At 37.2% G+C, this 19,852-nt stretch overlaps 1 protein-coding gene across 2 annotated transcripts in view; it reads right to left on the bottom strand.

Moving 5' to 3' along the window:
• Nucleotides 1-218: 218 nt before the first annotated feature.
• The window catches only part of SLC13A1 (solute carrier family 13 member 1), a 31,366-nt gene continuing 11,732 nt past the window's right edge, over nucleotides 219-19,852 (bottom strand). The window contains exons 8-15 of one of the 2 annotated variants that reach the window (XM_067315404.1): nucleotides 14,464-14,583; nucleotides 13,180-13,278; nucleotides 12,980-13,081; nucleotides 7,012-7,115; nucleotides 5,245-5,354; nucleotides 4,398-4,559; nucleotides 3,415-3,552; nucleotides 219-2,696 (exon numbers count right to left, since the gene is read on the bottom strand). In XM_067315404.1, the coding sequence (XP_067171505.1) occupies nucleotides 2,634-2,696; nucleotides 3,415-3,552; nucleotides 4,398-4,559; nucleotides 5,245-5,354; nucleotides 7,012-7,115; nucleotides 12,980-13,081; nucleotides 13,180-13,278; nucleotides 14,464-14,583 (898 nt within the window). In that variant the 3' untranslated portion in view covers nucleotides 219-2,633. Of the gene's footprint in view, nucleotides 3,281-3,414; nucleotides 3,553-4,397; nucleotides 4,560-5,244; nucleotides 5,355-7,011; nucleotides 7,116-12,979; nucleotides 13,082-13,179; nucleotides 13,279-14,463; nucleotides 14,584-19,852 lie in introns of both variants that reach the window. The other variant, XM_067315397.1, reaches the window with a different exon arrangement.

Genomic DNA, 19,852 nt, shown 5'->3' on the forward strand with positions numbered 1-19,852 from the left:
CAGGGGCTTTCAGCAGCAATACATAAGATACAACAGTCTTTAAATTGTTGTAACTAATATGAGAACTGGCTTGGTATCTAAGACTAACCAAAAAACTATAAGGATGAGGGTAGAAGGCATTTTTCTTCTCTTTACCTTTTAACTACAGTGCTGAATGCTCCTTAGCCAGTCCTCAAGCTGTAGGCCTGGTTGCCCTTAAACTAGCAAGACCCATGAAGTAAACAAACACAGATACTTTATTTTAAAAGTACGTAAAGGAATTTACACTGCAAGATTGATCTGACTCATCTGCACAATAAAAAAAAATGCAGAAGCTTTTTCCTTGATGTACTTCTTTTGTACAGTTTTGTTCTTAGTTTCTGGTAATCTGAAAGCACAACTTCCAAAAGCAAAGTGAAAATACACTAAATGTAGCACAACCTTAAAAAAGAACAAAGACCTGATACATCTCCCCTACAGAAGTACATGGCAAAACCATCATTTAATTCAGCAGGAATGGGACCACGAATAAATAGTATGTCATAAATATTACTTACATACTAATACAATAGTCTAATTAGACTTATCTGAGAAAAAGAAAACAAATACACCATTTTATATGAAAATAATGCACACAGTAACTTACAAATAGTTAATGTTCTCATCATATATTAATCAGCTCTTAAAACAATTACAGATGCATTTCTACCATTTGCTACAATATTCACGAACTCTGGACATAGCAATGAATCTAATAGTGACACAGAAAGAGTTCATTTTCTGCTTGCAGTGGGCATGGTGCCCTGTGCACACAGTCAAAGCCAAATCCATCCAATAGGTACCCAGACAGCCAAGCATTTTATGCTTCTCTTTTTCTTCCCTTTTAACCCTTTTGGGTGAATTCCAATCAATATTTGCCTCTGCACTGCAGAGTTCTTCATTTTAACTAACAACATTCTTAAAAGCTTTAAAAATAAATTAGCAGTAATATCAGTTTCAGTTCAAAGAGTTTGTCTGACTCTTCCCGAAACTTCAAGCAAAACAAGAAAAAAATAAACACTGGTGAAACACTGCCTTCCCACTACTACCAACTCATTTACTCATGACTGGTTTACATGTAGGATACAATCTGTCAAGAACCTCATGCTTGTTCATTTCATTTTTGTCACTAATTTATCATATTATGACAATTAAAATGCTGGTCACAGAAGTCAGTTTATTTATAACTCTGCATTTCATTTTTGATAACTGCTATAAAAACATATGGCACAACAAATGACTTCAGCTTTCTTTTCTTTACAAATACTTTCTTTCTCTCCTTGCAAATTATTCACTGCATATGCAGACTGTTGTGAAAATAGCTTTTAAAAGTGCATCCTTTGTGAAATAATTTCTTGTTCACTAAAGTACTTTATTATTCTGTCAGATGCTATAAAACGACTCAGTTTAGGGAAATTCTGTAGTCTGCATTATGTAAGAGTTCAGACAAAATGGTCTTTCTTACTATATTGTCTGTGATCCTATGAATAAGACAAAAAAAAAAAATGCAGCACACACTGAGCTTCAGCTTCAGTGGTTTCCATTATTCTTGAATGCTCTTGCAATTACCAACACAATCAGACAGGCGATACCTAGGAACTTTAAAGTAAGAGCCCTCTGTCAGCTGGCTCCCCCTCTGTGCCTTCAGGGTCAAAGCACTGCATAAACCATGGATTCCTTGTTTCTGTCCTACACATCCTTCTTGGAAGACACAGTACAATATAATTTAAGACCTAGCTATTAGCTATTAAGGCATTAGTAAACTACACACTGTAAAAATTCTATACACTGTATTCTGGCATTGTAGAAATCATGGCTGATATATCAACTCTAAATAAGCACCATCAGAAATAAATGTAAACCATCTAATCAAAAAACAAAAGATTGCTCTGGGGTAGGAAAAAAATGGATAATTTGTACTATCTGTAAAAACAGATTAATGTTTACATCTACTGTAATGGTGCCCCAAGAGGTGGCCCTAGCTAACACCTACAGCTTCGATTCAGACTAACAACTGAACTTTCTTTGCAAATTGTCACAGGTCTTCCCAATATTTTGAAAGAAGAATGTTGTTGTTTTTACTATGAAAAACATATAACAGCAACATAAAACATCTCTATTTAAACCTATCTTTGAACTGCAGACTTCCTTTCTGACTACATTGCACTTTTTGTGTTTCTAACATTAATACAGCCTAGAAACCTTAAACTGCCACCTGTCCTGTAGAGAGCATGCACTTCCTGCTGAAGAGGCACTATAAACTCGATTGATGGATTGAGTGTTAAATCTTCAGCACTTTATCTGGCACTTTAATTCATCACGAGGATACTTCTCTAGCTTTGCCAGAGAAGTATGGTAATAGTTTAGCCTCCATTCACATAGATCAATTCAGAAAGCATGTCTATCCAGGGCAATACTAGACAACGCATATAACTTCAACAACTTGTTTCATTCAGTGAGGTCCTGGAAGGAGGTAGGCTTTAAACATATGCTTAATTAGTATTACAATTGTCCTTCCAGATTACAAGATGCTTAACACATAAAGTGCTGTGAAAGTGGCTGCGCTGCTCTCCTCCATTTTTTGCGCATTTTTGACAGGTCTGTAAACTGTATGTTCAAGACAATCCCCAACCTGATGTTTTGTTTGTGATCAACACCATTTCAAACAACGTTTGAATCTAGAAAACAGAAAACCAATATGTTCTTAGGCAAAACCCAAATGCTGCTATGGATAATAGTAAGAATAGATATTCGAAATAATAGAAACTAAACACCATTATTCCACTACCCTAAAAACAGGGCAAACTGTCAGTGATAATGGCTATACACATTCACAGATGTTCCTTCATAACATGAAGATATAAAAACTCAAAACAGCTGAACTAGATTAGAAACTTGCTCTAACTTGATGATACTTGAAAGGTCTAGCATTCTTCCTGATTAGGCTCTCAGACCAGATCATCAGTCTCTGGGACTGTGAGATACAGCATTTACAGTGATGTGAATCCCTATTTTCATGGTGATAAACAGCATCTTAAATAACTCACCACATGACAGTGGAAAAGAAAAGAATCAAAACCAAACCAAATCAATTCCCTGATTTTTTTTTTTTTTTTTTTTAAAGCCCGGTGTTATTTGTTGAAGAAATGATTGGTGCCCAACTTGGATAAGTATAGAGATCAAATATAGGCACTATCCACGTCATAATTCCAAGCATAACTACAGCAACTCCGATGATGTTAATGCCCAAACCTGCTTTCACCTAAAGAAAGGGAAAAAGCAAAGCAGAGACTAATATCAGGACTCTGAAAAAAGTTTTTAAAAATGGTAAAAATTAGACATTAATGTTCCAGAGTGATTATCAGAACGTTTGAGGGAGTTTTGCTTAGAACTCACCATGTCCATAATAGTTAAATGACCATATGAAAATACAATGGCATTGGCTGGGTTTGCTACTGGCAGCAGGAATGCAAAGGAGGTACACAGGGTGGTAGGTATCAAAATAAAAAGTGGGTTCACGTGAATGGCTTCAGCCTGTCAGAAAGTAAAATAAAACAGAAAGAACAGCTGTCAGGAAATTCATTTGCCAAATGAAACACATCAAATACAAACGTATTACATTAACACAAGTGAACTGTGAACTGAACCAACAGTTTAAATAGCACAAACAATCTTTTCCAATAGCTCCTGTTTAAAATTATTTCAGGGGAGCAAGGGTGCTTCTAATAAAGAATAGCTAATGAACTTTAAATTCTGAGCTAATTTCTTTCTAATCTTAGGCAAATCCATAAAATAAAAGATTCTTTCAAAGAGTGTGGACACAGGGCAAGCATCAAAAACAAAACACTGTGAGAAAGATGTTAGGGTTGAATTTGTATATAATATGCAGGAGGGATTCAAGGCTATAGACCAGAAGATGACCACAGCAAGTTTCAAAGAAGAAAAAAGAATTGAGTGTTTTGATAAAGACAATGAGAAGAGAGGGCAGGACTGAGAAGAGAAGAAATGAGAAGTACATATAAAGCCCTTCTATCAGTCCTCTCTTCTCTTTGATGGTAGCTGGAATGTTACAGTTGGATATTTTTGTCAAAAATGTGGTCCTGATGAAACACTGTGAGAGTGCTGTCCTTTTAAATGATTCCATTATTTTCAAATAGGAATAAGAGCTTCAGTTCTTAAGCATGGAACTCTGAACTTTACAGAATTTTCAGTGTCTCCTGTAAGAAATCCCCCAGACCATCAGCTCACCAATGCACAACACGGTACTATTGCACGAACTATTTTATGGAGACTTTTTTAAAACTGCTTCTTTGACCAGTTTTATTTTTAAATGGGTGGTAGAGCACATTCTGGTTAAAAACAGCCTCTATTATACTCACCAAAGGAGATAGTATAGGCAAAAATATTGTGATGGTAGCTGGATTGCTAGCCACTTCTGTTACTGAAGTGACAATAAGGCATGATATCAGGATAATCAGCCACAAGGGTAATGATCCTAGAGGGGTCAATTTATTTCCTACCCAGGCAGACAGATTTGAAACCTGCATAAGGAATATGACAACACGATTATGTTATACAAATCACTAAAAATGAAATTTAATAAAAGGTGTAGAACAAGAATTTACTCATCTGTTAATTGTGAAGTATTTGTGTAAAAGAGAAAAACTGGATATGAAATATTTCCCATGTTCCTTCCACATGCTTTAAGCACATTGTTCTAATTGCACCCTTGTCCTATAGGAACCCATGCAAACATTATGCTATTTATTTATATTTATTCCTTAGAGAATTTTAAGAAGATATCCTCAGAAAATTTTAATCTGCATACATCAGGGTTCACAAGCAGAGTGTGGGTCAAATCCTGCTTGATTTACTTGAGTAGCCAGCAGAGATCAACATTATGGGGGAGTTACCTCAGTGACATGGGACATTAATCATACAGCTTTGGAAACAGTGTGTCTGCACAACTCCCACCACCATTACGCTTAGATTAAAACAAATAACAAACAGCAGTCATCACTGTGCATAGTCTTTGAAGACAGAGAAAACTCCTTCTTTTTAATCCTCCTTTCTGAACTTCTTGAATATTCTTCACATTTATCATATTCAATATTGCTACAAAATTACTTGTTAAAATAAGAGAATAACCTTGAATCCACTGCACGTCTGAATTGTTCCTGGTGTGGGTCATGATAATTGATCAGTATCTTCTATAAATTGCATTACCTCACAGCCGTCTGCCAGTGCAAACCCGCCACCAACAAGAATAGCTATTTCCCAGGGCATGCATGACTGAAATTCCTTCCAAGTAATCAGTGGAGTGTAACCAAAAACAGCTAGAGAAAAAAATAATAAAAAAAACCCCACCAATATTTAAGAAACGGATTGAAAAACGTCTTGAAATAATCTCTCTCAGGAAACACTTTGGAAATTTCATCATTATAATATGATTAAAGTCTTTGACATGAACAACCTGCACTTCCTGGGACAGATCCTTAGCTAGCATAAACTGTCACAGCTTGAAGTCCATAGAGCTACAACAGTTTCCACCAGCGGAGCATTGATCCCTCTCCCCTCCTTCTCTATGTGGAAGATAGCTATAGGATATCACTATGATTAATTTATTCAATAAATCTGCTCTATTTAGACAGACTGCTGAGCACGTTGTTTCACATAGACTCATTTAAATCCTGATATTGCACTCTCTGTGAACCCCCAGATTTCACTGATTTCAGTAGCAGAGCTGAATGCATGAAGAGGTCAAGCCTGAGGCATACTTTAATCAAGGTAAATTCCTTTTTAAGAGGAAAAATTTAAACGAAAATAGATTCATTTACCATGTGGAATTGTGTAGGTTACCTTAAATCAGCAGTAACATTTTCAAAAACAACCCCAAACCCATCCCGGTAACTTGATCCAAAGCCTGTTAAAATCAACAGAAAGGTTGTTTCCATTGATTCTAGTGTGCTGTAAATAGCATGTTCCTATATACTGCTAGCTCTTTGCTGCTTACATCACATAAGCATTGCCATTGATTTCTAGGCCAGGCAGGTTTTACAGCCCAGTAAGATATCATCCTGTATGAAGGTGGTAAAATTGGACTATGGAGTAAGAAAAAAATCCCCAAAGGTATATTGGGCGGAATTCATCTCAGTTGACTTAAAACATCTACATATGAACTGTCGCATGGGTTCCCTTTCATATTCTTAGAGAAAAATGGGCAAGTCTGGGAAGTGATTTTTTGGACCTATTTTAGATATTCCTGTTAAGGTGCAAGTAATTTTCCCTGGATGCCTTTGTTTGCACTGAAAATAAAGACAGCCCAATTATGGGTTTTGTTGTAGACAGATACATTGTAAGCATCCAAAGAAAAAGGTAAGATGGATCCCACCATTTCATTATTGTATTGTTTCATTAGTGCACCTAAGTCTTAAAGTATTCAGAAACTTCTACATCTGTATCCCTTTGAAGACCCTTTATCCTGTCAGTTATGTAAACCCAAAGCAGTTCAAGTATAAGACACGTACAAAAGTGTGGTATCAGGTAGCATAGAAAGCAACATTCAGTGTTGTTCAAATTCAGAACTTCTTTGCCATGTAAGCAATGGAGCAAAATCATAAATTTTAGTAATCTTATTTCCTGAACTTTTCTTGAATTGTTCTATTTTTACTGTATAGTCTTCACTTATTCTGGATACTGAAATGAAACAAGCAATTTCTTTTTCTTTCTTTTTTCTTTTTTAATCCATAGCTCATTTTGATTTCTTATTGTCAGAAACTTCCAAGCAGCCTTGTGTTCAAGTTTCTGGCATTATGGATGGATGTTTAATTTAGACTCTATAAAGCACTTCCACCGTCCATGTTTTCTTTTGACTTAAAAACTTGCTGGACTTTAGTATTTAACAACAGTATTCTAACAAATACATTGAATAATATTTATGGTTGAGTTTTAAATAACTTATTGTAGCAAAAGCCACATCAAAATATACTCAACTGTTTTCTCCATTTGAAGTCCTAGACAATGTTTTTGCTGGAATAATAAAGAAGAGGAGGCCAATCACTAATGCAGTTGTTGAATCTGTAGCAAATCCTTTATACCTAGGGAGAAGTTAAGAAGAATAACACAAGAAAAAAGCATATAAATGTATATAGTCAGGAAAAGTAAATGTGTATTATTTTGTCACACAGAAATAAGCTGGGGGATGAGAATGTTTAGGAACTGTTGATACTTAAACAACTAATTTGCAGACAAAAGTTAGCCATATTCTTCAGTTCAATGGTGAATTTAATAACTTTGATATGCTCTGTTGTATATCCAGTCCAATAGGCCTTAAGAGCACTGTGCCTACCCACAACGAGTGATGCTCTTGCAGCAGAGGGAAGACTGGAGTTTCATTATCAGCCTCCTATGTTTGTCACTATGGGGGTCATAGGTGTGAGGGCCGTAATTGCTTTGGACATTTCGGGCACTTTAGAACTGCTTGCACCAGTGTGCTTCTTAAGCTGATCCAGTTTCCTACTAACTTGTACACAGTATCGCCAAGATCGAGTAATGGGCAAAGCTGATCATTAAGGCCATTTTAACACATTGTCTCATTTTATTGAATGCTCTTAGGTGGTGATGTATCCCAGTCTGTCTTATATTAGTCAAGATGGTCATTGAGAGGAATAAGAACTGTGCTGCAGAAAGTTAAAAAACTGTGTTAAGGTTTGTCATTAATTTCTTGTCGTATTTTCTGTAAGTTCTTTTTCCTGAACGAATATATTTGTCCTCTCAGCCTCATACCATATGCTTTTCTTCATATGCAGCAACAGTAGGTGGAAGTATAACTTCCCAACAGATCTTAGGCTTAAGATTTTATGCTAAATCAGGGCTTTTCACTGAGAGGGAAAATCATCTCTCAGTTATACGCTATGAATGTATAAACTGGTAGAACCCTTTGCTTTAACAGCAGTGTTAGGCGAGATTCAAAACACCCTAATATGCATAGTACGCTGACACCACAGACAGCATAGTGTTAGCTAACACTATCAGGAAATGAACCTGCCACAAAAGTTGAAGTGGCCCTCTAATATATTTCAACTCTTGTTTTATACTGTCTGCTAGCACAGAAGACACTTTTAAACAAAAGTTCTTATTTTGTAATGGCTTCCCTTGACAGGGGGGTGGTCTGCCTATATGTCAGTTTTAGCCCAGGTATGGGTACATCGCAGCAAGTAGAAAAAACCTTCCTCTAGATTCCTATCCTGCACCCTTCTGTGACTTGAGGGGTGTTTTGCAGGAAGGAAGGACTTGGATTATAAAGACACAATTGATGCCACTACTTTCTTGTAGGCAGCTGCTTCTTCTCCCTGTGTAGTTTCATTATTGCTTAAATATAATCAACATTCCTGATTGATGACTGCAAAACACTATTTTTGGAAAACCTGTTTGGGAGACAGCACTATGTCTACATCTATATTGATAGCTATATCACTATTGCTATCACTATCAAAATTGATATATAGATATATGTGTATATTTATACAGCACTCCACATATATACACACAAAGAGACTGAAAAGATAACACTTCTTGAACTGGAATAATAGTTTAAGAAAAACACACAACAACCTACCATTAGTCATATTGTTATGGAGACACACATGGCACCATTCCAGACAGAAGCTTTTCAAACATTATTGAATTTTGAGATAAACATTTTTCAAAGTCCATTTACCCAAGCTATAATGCAATTGCATATACAATATCTACCTGCTTGTGACACTATAAATCTGATTGTCCTATAAGGGAGCAAAAAGCTGTCATTTAAGGAAGACTCACAATGACTTGAACTAAAAGCATTGTAGAAAATGGGACCATTGGCAAATTAATATGACCAATTCCATTCACGTTCTTGCTTTGCACCCACCCTTCAATATTGTAGTTGGACACATTCCAAAAAATGCATAGTAGCCATGTATTGGCAGTAAAGAAGGGACAAGCCATACAGAAAAGTGGAAAAATGTGCTGAGACACATGCTCAGGCTGTAATCTGATGGAGGTGAAGAAAGCCCACCTTGCATACGTCAGCTCTAATCGGCTGCAGACCTGGGCTGAACTTTCTGTTCCTTAGTAAGTTCATAAGGACCTGGCCAAAGGCCGCCTTGAAACTCATCTTAATTGAAGCTGGTATCCTACAGCACGTACAGCCTGGAATCAAGCCAGGAGAGGAAGAGGAACTGCTGTGGTAGAAATGATAAGCGATCTTTCACTGTCAGCAGATGAAAAGGAAACAGACATTTTTGCCCTGCACTTCTCTGCAGAGTTATGCAGCACTGATTATAGATAGCAGCCTGCATCTGCCTCTAGTGGCAGGTAACAGGGACTCAGGGCAAGGCAGTAAAGGACTAGTCTTTGATAGGTTTACAGAGTTTTCTTGATAAAAATTAACTCATAAATGTAATGTATGTTTGAAAGGTATCTGACTTAGAGAGGTTGATTTGCTGCTTAAATATGAGCTCTACTCATATACTGCAGAAATGTGGGTTGAGAATTGCCTGACATTTCAAAAAGCAGCCATTAAAGAGTGGGGAGCATCATCATTAAATACAAATATTTCTGCTGGGATTACAAAGAAATCAGTGTCTATATTTTAAATAGGTCTTCAGTAACTTGTGGGAATGCAGACAATCATGCATGTAAGTTGAGAGTGGTGAGAATGCCTCTCCAAGCAAAACTTCAAGCATTCCGTTTAGTTTGTCAAAAATTATAATGGGATATAATTATACCAGATAACTATATCCTTAAAGCCCCTATTACAGAGAAGTTTTTAACCTAACAGAGAAAGACAAAAACAGATGGCTGGAAGCGATATTCAGATAGAAAACAAGGTGCAAATTTCTCTGGTTTATTTTGGCAACGGAGGTGATTATCTGCTGGGACATACTAACAAAGAAAGTGGTAAATTCTTCCATTGCCTCCAAAATATGAAGAACCTATGTTTTGATATCTTGAAATAAGCCCGGGTGCTTTCTGCAAATTCATGTTCCAATAAAATAAATATATACCAAGCTCAAAATTCAGAACAGTGTAGCTTCTTAGGATGGTCAGCATGTTAGAACAAATGAGCTGAGAGTCAAGTAGTCCAGCTTAATACCCTAAAGGTGGTGTGAATCCTACTTAAAAGGATTAATTTCTTCTTAAAACCAACCCACTGGCCCAGGGGGTTCTTAAGGTTACTTATGGCTCTGACTTTGTAGCTTTGTTCCTCCAGTCTAATGGAAAGTTTTATAAAGAGGACAAAGCTCATCTGTACAGGTGACAGGTTCCCTGAGGTCATCTTGAGACTGTGGAATAAAAGCCTGTGGGAAATAAGTACTATCATCAATCAAAGTGCAGAGAACATTTCCTTATATTTGCTTTGTGTAATATAAACTTAGGTTTATATTACAGGCAGCTTGCACAGGCAATTGCACACATGCCTACTGATATACTTTTAAAAAATCCAGAATAAAATATTCCACTGAACAATTCTTGCCTGCGGAGGGCATGAGGGAACATGGGCATGAGAGGTGTAGGCCACAGTAAGGCACTACTAGAAGCCTCTTGAATCTTATGGTGATGAGTGCAATGCAACAATTGAGAGAAACACAGTTCTTTGAGGTCTTTTTTTCTGATTGTTTCTTTTTTTCTTTAAAGACAATGGCTCCCTACTGCTCATAACTGTACCTTTGCTGGATCCATGCACTGCTCCTGTACCTTGGACCCTGCTTGCAGAGGTCCCACTCAGCCCCGCAGTGCTGCTGAGAGGCGGACCTTTGGGCCTCCTCACCTGTACCAAGCCCCTGCCATCAGAACTTTCTGAGTTAAGGAGAGGAGCAGCACTGCAAGCTAGAGACGGAGAGGTATGTGGGACATTGGCTGGCTGAAGAAGGGGACAGGGCTGACCATCACGGCAGCACTGCTCTCTGGTCTCCCTGTCTCCTGCTGCTGCCTCCCTGTTGCAGTGATTGTTATTCAACAGCTGTGGTGTGGTCTCGAGTGAGCAAATCGAGCTTGTGCTCAGCTCTCTGTCTCTTCTCTGATATAGACCTGCCTTATATTGGGAGCTACGGATATAAACAAACTTGAACCTCTGAAACCTATAAACCACACTGAACCGCTAATAAACTCCTAGCTCCCATCTGAAACCAAAATGTTCTCAACCATAATTGGCTGGTTTTATGCTTATCACTGTAACTGTCTGATAAATTAAAGCTACCTAGAAATAGGCAGGGTCTGAATAGTGAGAAATGCTTTCTTTCCCGTTAATGTTTTTGTTAGAGAATAACACAGGCTTTGTTTCTCTTCAGATTACCTCATACAAATTATAACATGATTCAGCCTAATGTGACATGACACATGTTCGCATTCCCTTCCAAGGAAAGCATTAGAGGGCATCCACAAAGTAACATCCCCATGCAGAACCTGTGACCGTAGTTATTATGAGAATATTCTACTTTTCACTGTCAGTGAACAAATCCTCAGACAAACAATAAACAAAAAACTTCAAATAGGAAAATGTAAGTATCTGGACTGAAATAATTTCTTGGTCATAAGCCTCCTCAAATTTGAAAGGCTGCTCACAAGGTCTGTTTTTTAGTATCAGAGGTAGCTCGTTAAATGGTGTTCGATGAACACTGAATGTTGGTATGAAGCAGAAAGGGAGGTGAAGCCAGCCTGATTGTTTAACTTGCTGATTGCTTGATTAGGTCAACACTCCAAAAACTCTTCTTTAAGAATAGTGTTTCATATGACACAATGATTATCAGCCCTTCTGTCACAGTTATAAGGGAAAAATATTCTTTTGTTATCTTTAGATATTTAAAAAATTAAAACATTTTAAAACAATCTTAGATTTTTATGCTTTTCAATGCTATTTTTACATGAAAGAATTCTTCTCTATGCTTTAGATCTTCAAAGGGCTAAATTATTCCTTATAACACCCTCTATCGGACCTAGTGGGAGAGCGCTTGACTCTCTGTGTGTGCATGTGTGTGTATGTGTATGTGACACTATGTGAATGGTGGGGAGCATATTTAAAGAGAGGAGGGATGACGGGTGCATGTGCACATGTCATCCAGGATGGAGACACAGAAACACAAAAATAGAAAGTACGACCCGAGTCCAGCTTATGACCCATTAAGTAATACATGTTAAGTACAGAAGAGCATAAACAGCACAATGTCCTGTCCCTCCCAGTCTTCCAGCTATTTCCCAATACTCTAGAGCAAAATTCAGACCTTTATCACAGAGGAAAGAAACCAAAATTACAATGATTACAGCAAAAGAACATGAGAGATTACAGGAATCACTGTATCATAAATTCTTGCAGTAGTGAGGGATTTCTTAGGGAAAAAAGTCTAGGTGATCCTGCAAAAGGGACTGTACACCCAAGCTGCAGCAGAAGGAAAAGAAAATGCAATAGTTCCTGCAGGTCTGTTTCTCTGGTGGTTAGTTTAACTATGAACTTGAGATAGCTACCTATGAACAGATAGTAATTTATAACAGTAATTAAAGCTGTCAAAGCAGAGGAAGTTGCCCTATAAGAATAGAAGCGTGGCTGTCAGTAAGCACAGTAGATTAAAAAATCCTGACTAAAGACCATATTCTTCAGATTGCAGATTTTACAGGTAAACTGTAACATCAGACATTATACATTCTCCCTCACTGCGCTAAGTCTAAAAAACAGGTATAATTCATTTTAAAAGGCACTCTGTCTTACCCTGTAATAAGTTTAGTCCATTTTGAATATTGCACAAATATACTGATGAAATTGCTGGAGTTGTACCTATTGTGAATACCCTACATAGGTTTTCAACAATTTCAGTTTGGAATTTTTCCAGAATATTAAAAACAATTTTTGGTTTTTTAGAAGAAAAGCAGATATTCAGTTAAGACACGGTATAGTTCTTGTTGGTATATCAAAAAGATTACTTACTTTGGGAAAAGTGAAGACCATCCAGGGATGAAGCCAGGATCTCTGGTAAACCACAACAGGGTCATTAGAATGAATAGGACAAGTGTAACAATTTCTGGGTAGCTGTAGCAGAAACACAATGGGTTACATTTTCCAGAATTCACACTTAGATTTACTTTGAGCAGCTTTGTTCTCATATGCTGATTTACAGTTCAACATACCTTATTGGTCCAAGTTTCTTGTATTCCTCCCGAATCACCTGTGCTGAGGCCTGTTCTCTAGCTGTTTTTTCCTTGCCACACCTGAACATACTTTTAAAACTGGAATGTAAATCAGCAATAATGGAGGATGAATTAAAAAAGAGAAAAACATCTATCCTTTCCATGTAACAATAGCACTTAACAAAAACAAGACTTTCATTTTACAATGCAGTGTCTCCCATTTAATTATCACACACTAGACTGAACATATTGAAATTAACTGACAAAGCTCAGTGGGAGATTGACAGAGGCAGCAACAAAATGCGTCCTGTCATTGACTGGCTCATTTGTCAAGGAGGGATGAGGCTTTAATCACAGCAGCTAACTGAAACAATCAAATGCATAACCTGTCTATTTAATGAAAATCTTAGATGACTTTGCTCTACTTTGTTTTGTAATGAGAAAGTTTGTATTGCATTAGTAGCCTGCATACTGATCAGCACATCTCTGTTTTGCTACAAGCTGGATTATCATTCTTGGATAAGACTCTTGCATAATGTCAAAAAGAACACTATCAAAACAATTAAGAGAAATGAAACGATAAATGTTCAAATATACAGTGGTAAGCCTGGGATGTTTCTAAGTCTGCTTAAGAGTAGAAGGTCTACTTCTTCATCTCTTACACCTGAAGTAGCCATCTGATTGTGAAAGACAGGCATCTCCACTACTATCCTTGCAGAGGTTAGTGAATGCATTGAGAGCAAAGATTTGGAGACTCAGACTGAAAGAACTGTTGTCCTCTCCAAAAATCTTAAAAGCACAAACTGCAAGGGCAAAAAGAGCATATAAATTTTTGAAAATTGGACATTTTTGCTTTATGTTTATAAATGTAGTCATCTAGTTTATAATACAGATACTGTTCAAGTACCTAAGTCAAACCCTGGCTCTAATGAAGAACATTCTCCTGATTATCTTTAATATTTTCAAGACTTGGACTGCAAAGCATATAATTTAATATTCTTCCATCTTGCACATATGCATTGTTTAATGACAATGTGTATATTCTACAGGAATGCATATCATCATTTTTGATGTGAGCTTTCCACACTGGGCTGAGTAGTCAAGGATTCTTATTTAATAGGACTCCTGTCCCCTCCAGAGACTCAGTTGTACTATTCAAGAATGCAAAATCACCACTGCTGCATTAGCTTTCTATTAAGCATGTTAGATACAATATTTACTGCCTGTACAAAGTATTTCTTATATTATCAACCTTTAGTTTTATTGATTCCAATATTTACTTACTCAAATCCAAGGAAAAGCCACTGGAGCCAGACCCAGGAGAGCAGCAGAATAATAACTGTGATGGGGATGGAAAGGATGAACCAGGATCCAAAATTGATGCACTGGCAATCTGGGTAACGTCTGGATAAAATTAAAAAAAACCAATTCAGTTAAGCTTTGGAAAGGAATGAAGTCCTGTCAGAAGTGCCAGAAAACCCTGCTGCATCAGGGATATTCAGAGTGCTTCTGGATGGCAGCTGCCTTTAACAAGAGGTTGCCTCTCGTGTCCTCTCCCTCACCCTCCCGTCTTGTTCCTAATCATCATAACTAAAGCAACCATTTCTCCAGCTGTGTCCCAATTATTTGAGCCTGCAGCAATGGGTTTGTGAGCCTGCCACCAGGTCTGAATGTGTCTAAGCTGAGCTGAGGAGGTGAGGAAGGGTCACTCAGAGCATTAAGGGCCATTAGGACTACAGAGAAAGAGAAGTAGAAGAAAAACAATTCTTAGAAAGGAGACTTTAGCACAAGAAAGCATACTTGAATAAATAGGCTCCAATAAACTTAGAAGTAGAAGATGACAGTGGAGAAAATGCTGTAAAATATGCATTGTATAAGCTTCATAAGGGATTAAAAGCTCATTAGAAGCAAAATTATTACTAATTTCCACAAAAAGCAGGCAAATTCATTTGTCAGGTGGATTGTATCTCAAGTCACACTGTCTCTTTGAGGCTGACTTAATCTACCATCTACAGATGTGAGCCATTCACCCAAAGCTGTCCCTGACATATACATTTAAGAAAAGGAGAAAGGTGCTTGGGTTTTCTGAAATAAATTAATTTATTATTGAATGAGATAGATGCCAGGTAACCAAAAAGGCCAGAAAAATGAATACTGTTTTCCAATTTACTTTATAAATTGTTTTTTTTCTTCATTTGAGACCTTCCAGCTTTACTGAGAGAGCTTTTAATGTTAAATATGAGAACATTCTAACCCTCTGGAACAGCCTTCCCTCTCAATGCAAAAATCAGATGGAAGGAAAATGACAGTGCTCAGTCAGAGGCTATAATGACTATTTCTAATTATTATCAATTCTTCTTTGTATTTCAGGCCTTGCTAAAAGAAAAGGAATTGTAATATCCACAGTAATGGCAGTAAATGTTGATTACAAATGCTATCTCAAGTGCTGTGTAAATTTTAGGAATGATCTATATTTATTATAATATTTATATACATAGCAATTAAAGTGCCAGCTGGGACTGAACCAAAATGCTTACCCACATCTTGAGGTGGATTATCTAAATTGCAACTCTGCATAGTAATGAGACAGTGAAACTAGAACAGGAAAAGACATTATGCTATTATATATAATTTACTGATTATGTGGCTATTTAGCTTTTATTACATGATTAACCACATCATTTTTTGAATGTACAAATTCCAGGATAGAAAAAACCCTGACTTCAGCACAGCAATGACTCAGCTTACTAATTTAGTATTTTATCAACTTGATAAAGTATTTATCACCTTCTTTCCTGAAGTATGCACAGTAAATTTTTATCAAGCAACAAAGCTCTTGAAAACTTTACACTAGAGTTAATTCTGTTATCAGAATGTATTTTACTTTGGACAGGTTTCACAGTAAGTTAGTGCAGGGTTGAATATATATATATATAAAAGTATTTCTCTTAATCTTTAATATTAATGTTAACTAATCCTAATTTCCATAGCAAGTATTCCTACGTAGAAAGGATGATCAGTTTAAATGATTAAGAAATGATCCATTATATAGTGCTGCAAGATTATCTTCTATAGTTAGATTATCTACAATAGGTCTTTTCTGGGGCAAAGACTGACAGAAAGAAACACTGAACTAGCTTTTTTTTAGATCTATGTCTTGTGGAAGATATGAAAGTGTGATTGACTTTAACAAATCTCTGTATTACAGTGAATCAGTGCCACTAACAATAAACTATCTTTCCAGGAACACACTACAAATGCCAGCAAAACTTTATTCATAAAACAGATGCAGATAAAATTATTCCTTTCACTTTAGAAAGTTCCTCAGGTAGAAAATAATTTAATGTTGGCAAAGTTTGATTCTTCTTGTTGGAAGGTCAAACTCAGTTACCAGAATAGGATTCACACAACCTAGGAAATTGTCAGTGTGCCTGACTGGAGAACCAAAGGTTCCCCATGTAGGACCTTCCCTTCCTTGTGTGTAGGAGAACTCAGTTTTCTCCCCACCACTATGTCCTGCTCTCTGGTAACCCTTTCCTTTCTGTAACCCGCTTCGGGGCCTTCCCCCCAACCCATGGTGTGGCTGCCTGCACTCCCCAGATCCACAGCCCCACTCTGATATGGGTCAGCGACACTGCCTTGGCTGGCACTGTTTAGTCATGGGAAAGGGCCGTGAGAAAGTCCCTACTGCAGAGCTATGCAAGATAAGAAAGGTAAAACTGCAGAGTTTAGATCACTGACATGGGGTTTGATAGCAGCCTCAGGGATTCAAGAAGAAAAATATCAATACAGAAAGGTATCAAATGCTAAAGGAAAAAAAAAGTAGAGAGTCAGAAGAGGGACACTCAACACCATTAATGATCCACTCCAGGGAGCAGTGAGAGCCAACTCTTCTCATCCCCACTGACACCTCCCTGGCCAGTAAAGGCTTCTGAGTAACTTAAGGGAGATGGTAAGCAAACTGATGGTTAGCCTTCTAGTGTCTTCTGAGTGTGTTAGCCAACTTTTTTTTTTTTCAGTTGCATATATCCTGCTTGCAGTCTCTCTTTGCACACAATAAAAGATGCCTGAGTAGAGTGACCCTGAGAGGATCAGTAACAATTCTGTCTTAAAAACGAGCCCTTATGGAAGTGCAGTCTCACTGGCAGGGATGCTTAGAATTGCATCAACATTTCCACTGTTTGCTTTTACCCTGTGAAACATGGCTTAAATGCATGTCCTAACTCAACAACATGCTGAGGGTTCCCAGCTACTCACAGCCTCCAAAGTGAACACAGATATGCTAGCTTCCTCTTCATGTGACAAATGAAAAGAAGGGAGGAAGAGGACAGTAAGCATCAGTTCCAGCTTGTTTAATATTAAAACCAGGAAGACATGATGAATCTGGAACCTTGCAATGCCGTTTTAACTATCCTATCATGAGTGGTAAACCCAAGAATATGCTGGATATGTACAGTTCTCTTGACGAATTATCCCCCCACCAGATGCATGCATGACGGTAGACTGCAAATATGTTCAAGTCATGCTAACAGGTTGATTACCACTTCAGACAGGACATAAATAGAATTAAGGCCTCTAAGCAGAAGGGGGGCAAGACATTTAAAAGTATTTGCACAACTAGGTTGTTGAGACAGCTCAAGTTAAGGATTAGGCTCAGTGGTTGTGTCACGATTAAATAAAACCCTGGCTGCATGTAAAACTGGATTACACACATAGTACTTGATGTATGCCCCATGTTCCTAGCAGAAGGTGAAGATCCAGGGAGAGAAAAACAATCTGTGTATGCATTCTTGAAGAGATTGTTAACATCTAAGACAAACTGAAAAACCAGCTGCAAGCCAGTTTTTCAAGTTTCCTACAACTTCAGGGAAATGAACAAACTAGCTCTTATCAAGTAGTTTTGAATTCTTGTAGGCTCCTGAGGATGAAGCCTGCTGGAACCAGAAGTACTTATACATTTAAAAGTTTAAACCTAGTAAGCATAACATTTCCCTACAGAATGCAGAAGACCTGAAGGGACTGCAACAGATTTTAAAAGGTCTTTTTTTAGACTTTGGAAGGACAGATTATAATTTCACAATCTGGCCTGTGTAGTTCTTTGGTCCCAATAGCAGAGAATCTCTGCTATAATTTCTCTATTGCTCTGTTGGAGAGGTAATCTGGACCAGACTTTCTCTTAGCACAGGCTGGTTTACAGACTGTACCACTTCAGTACTCTGCACCATCATGTTGGAGCCAAATTTGATCCACTCATGGAACACAGGTAGAAGAAAATCTATCAGTAACTGGTCTTTCAACCTGTTTTGCTACCTGTAATACAAAATAGTATGCAGAGAAGAATAAATGGATTGTATATTGTTTTGTTCTATTTTAAAAGTAGAGTGTAAATATTTTTGACAATGAGTAAACCTGCAGAAGAAAAAAAAAAGCCAGCAAAAACTATGGGTTTTTCAAAAAGCTTTGGAAAGAAATCTGCCAATTTTCATTTCAAAATAGTTTGATGTAGGAAAGAAAAGGAATATTAAAGAACATTTTTAGTAACCTCAAAACAAAGTGTTTCATTGAATACAGTGTTTCAAATTGATTTGAAATGATTTGCTTTTTCTTTGATTAACGGACCTAAATTTTGCATTTCAACAATGCACCAGACATAGCCTACTGAAAGCACATATGCTAGTAAAGACACTCTTTGCTAAATGTACCTGCATGCCTGCCTGCTACAGATATTACAGAAGTTTATGACAGACCAAAAAATATTTTCTTCCTCCCTTCCACCAAATCTCTTTGAATTTTTTCTTTCTTTTCCATTAACGCTTCTAAACTCTACAAAATGGTCTTTAGAAAAGAAACATTTCAGGGTTGCCAGTAAGCAATGTAGATCAGATTTAAATATACATTTATATATTTTAGAATTTGAAAATATTGTATTAAAACTGCTGTAAATATTGGAAAAAATCAGCACTAAGGTGAGTTCTTGTCTATTTTAATGGATTGGGCAGGTGTGGAAAGAAGTCTTGTAATCTGCTTTGCTGCCTCTCTGATTCTGGGACTGACAGGAACTCGGAGCAGCTTTAAATGCAAGTTAGCACAATTCAGAGCAACCACAGGGCCCCTCTCAGTTATGCTAACATATGCTAACTAGTCACAAAAAGACTGTTCACATGGGAGCCCCCAAGTACTCTAACTGGACTTCATACAATACACTAGTCCATCTCACTCTTCTCCCCAAATCTGTATTTGGGAAAGTAGGTGGTGACCTCAAAAACAAATAATATTAAGATATATGGGAGAAAGATACTTTAGTTAGAACTATACCTGATGTCCTGTTTGCTCTTTTAAAGTCTAAATTATGATAGATTTCTTACTGCAAGAGCTCAACTTTCAGTGGTGCCAGTTTTTACAAAATGCAGGTGGCAGTCAGACATAATATTCCTCATTCTTACAAATCACACTAGCCCCTTAGAAATATTCAGAACACAAAATAAATCTGATCATCAATATTGCTTAAGGAGATGTCAGGTAGTATCTGGACGATTAAGTGATGCTATTACAGCTACACTGGAGTTAAAGGGAAACCAGAATTTAGCTCCTGCTGTACTTAGAAACGAGTAACAGTCCTTTAAAGCCAGATCATGTCTCTCATATTCATGAGAGAAGTATCTTCCTCCTCAGA

This window comes from Apteryx mantelli, chromosome 1 (genome assembly GCF_036417845.1).
Source record: "Apteryx mantelli isolate bAptMan1 chromosome 1, bAptMan1.hap1, whole genome shotgun sequence".
Classification (NCBI taxonomy): domain Eukaryota; kingdom Metazoa; phylum Chordata; class Aves; order Apterygiformes; family Apterygidae; genus Apteryx; species Apteryx mantelli.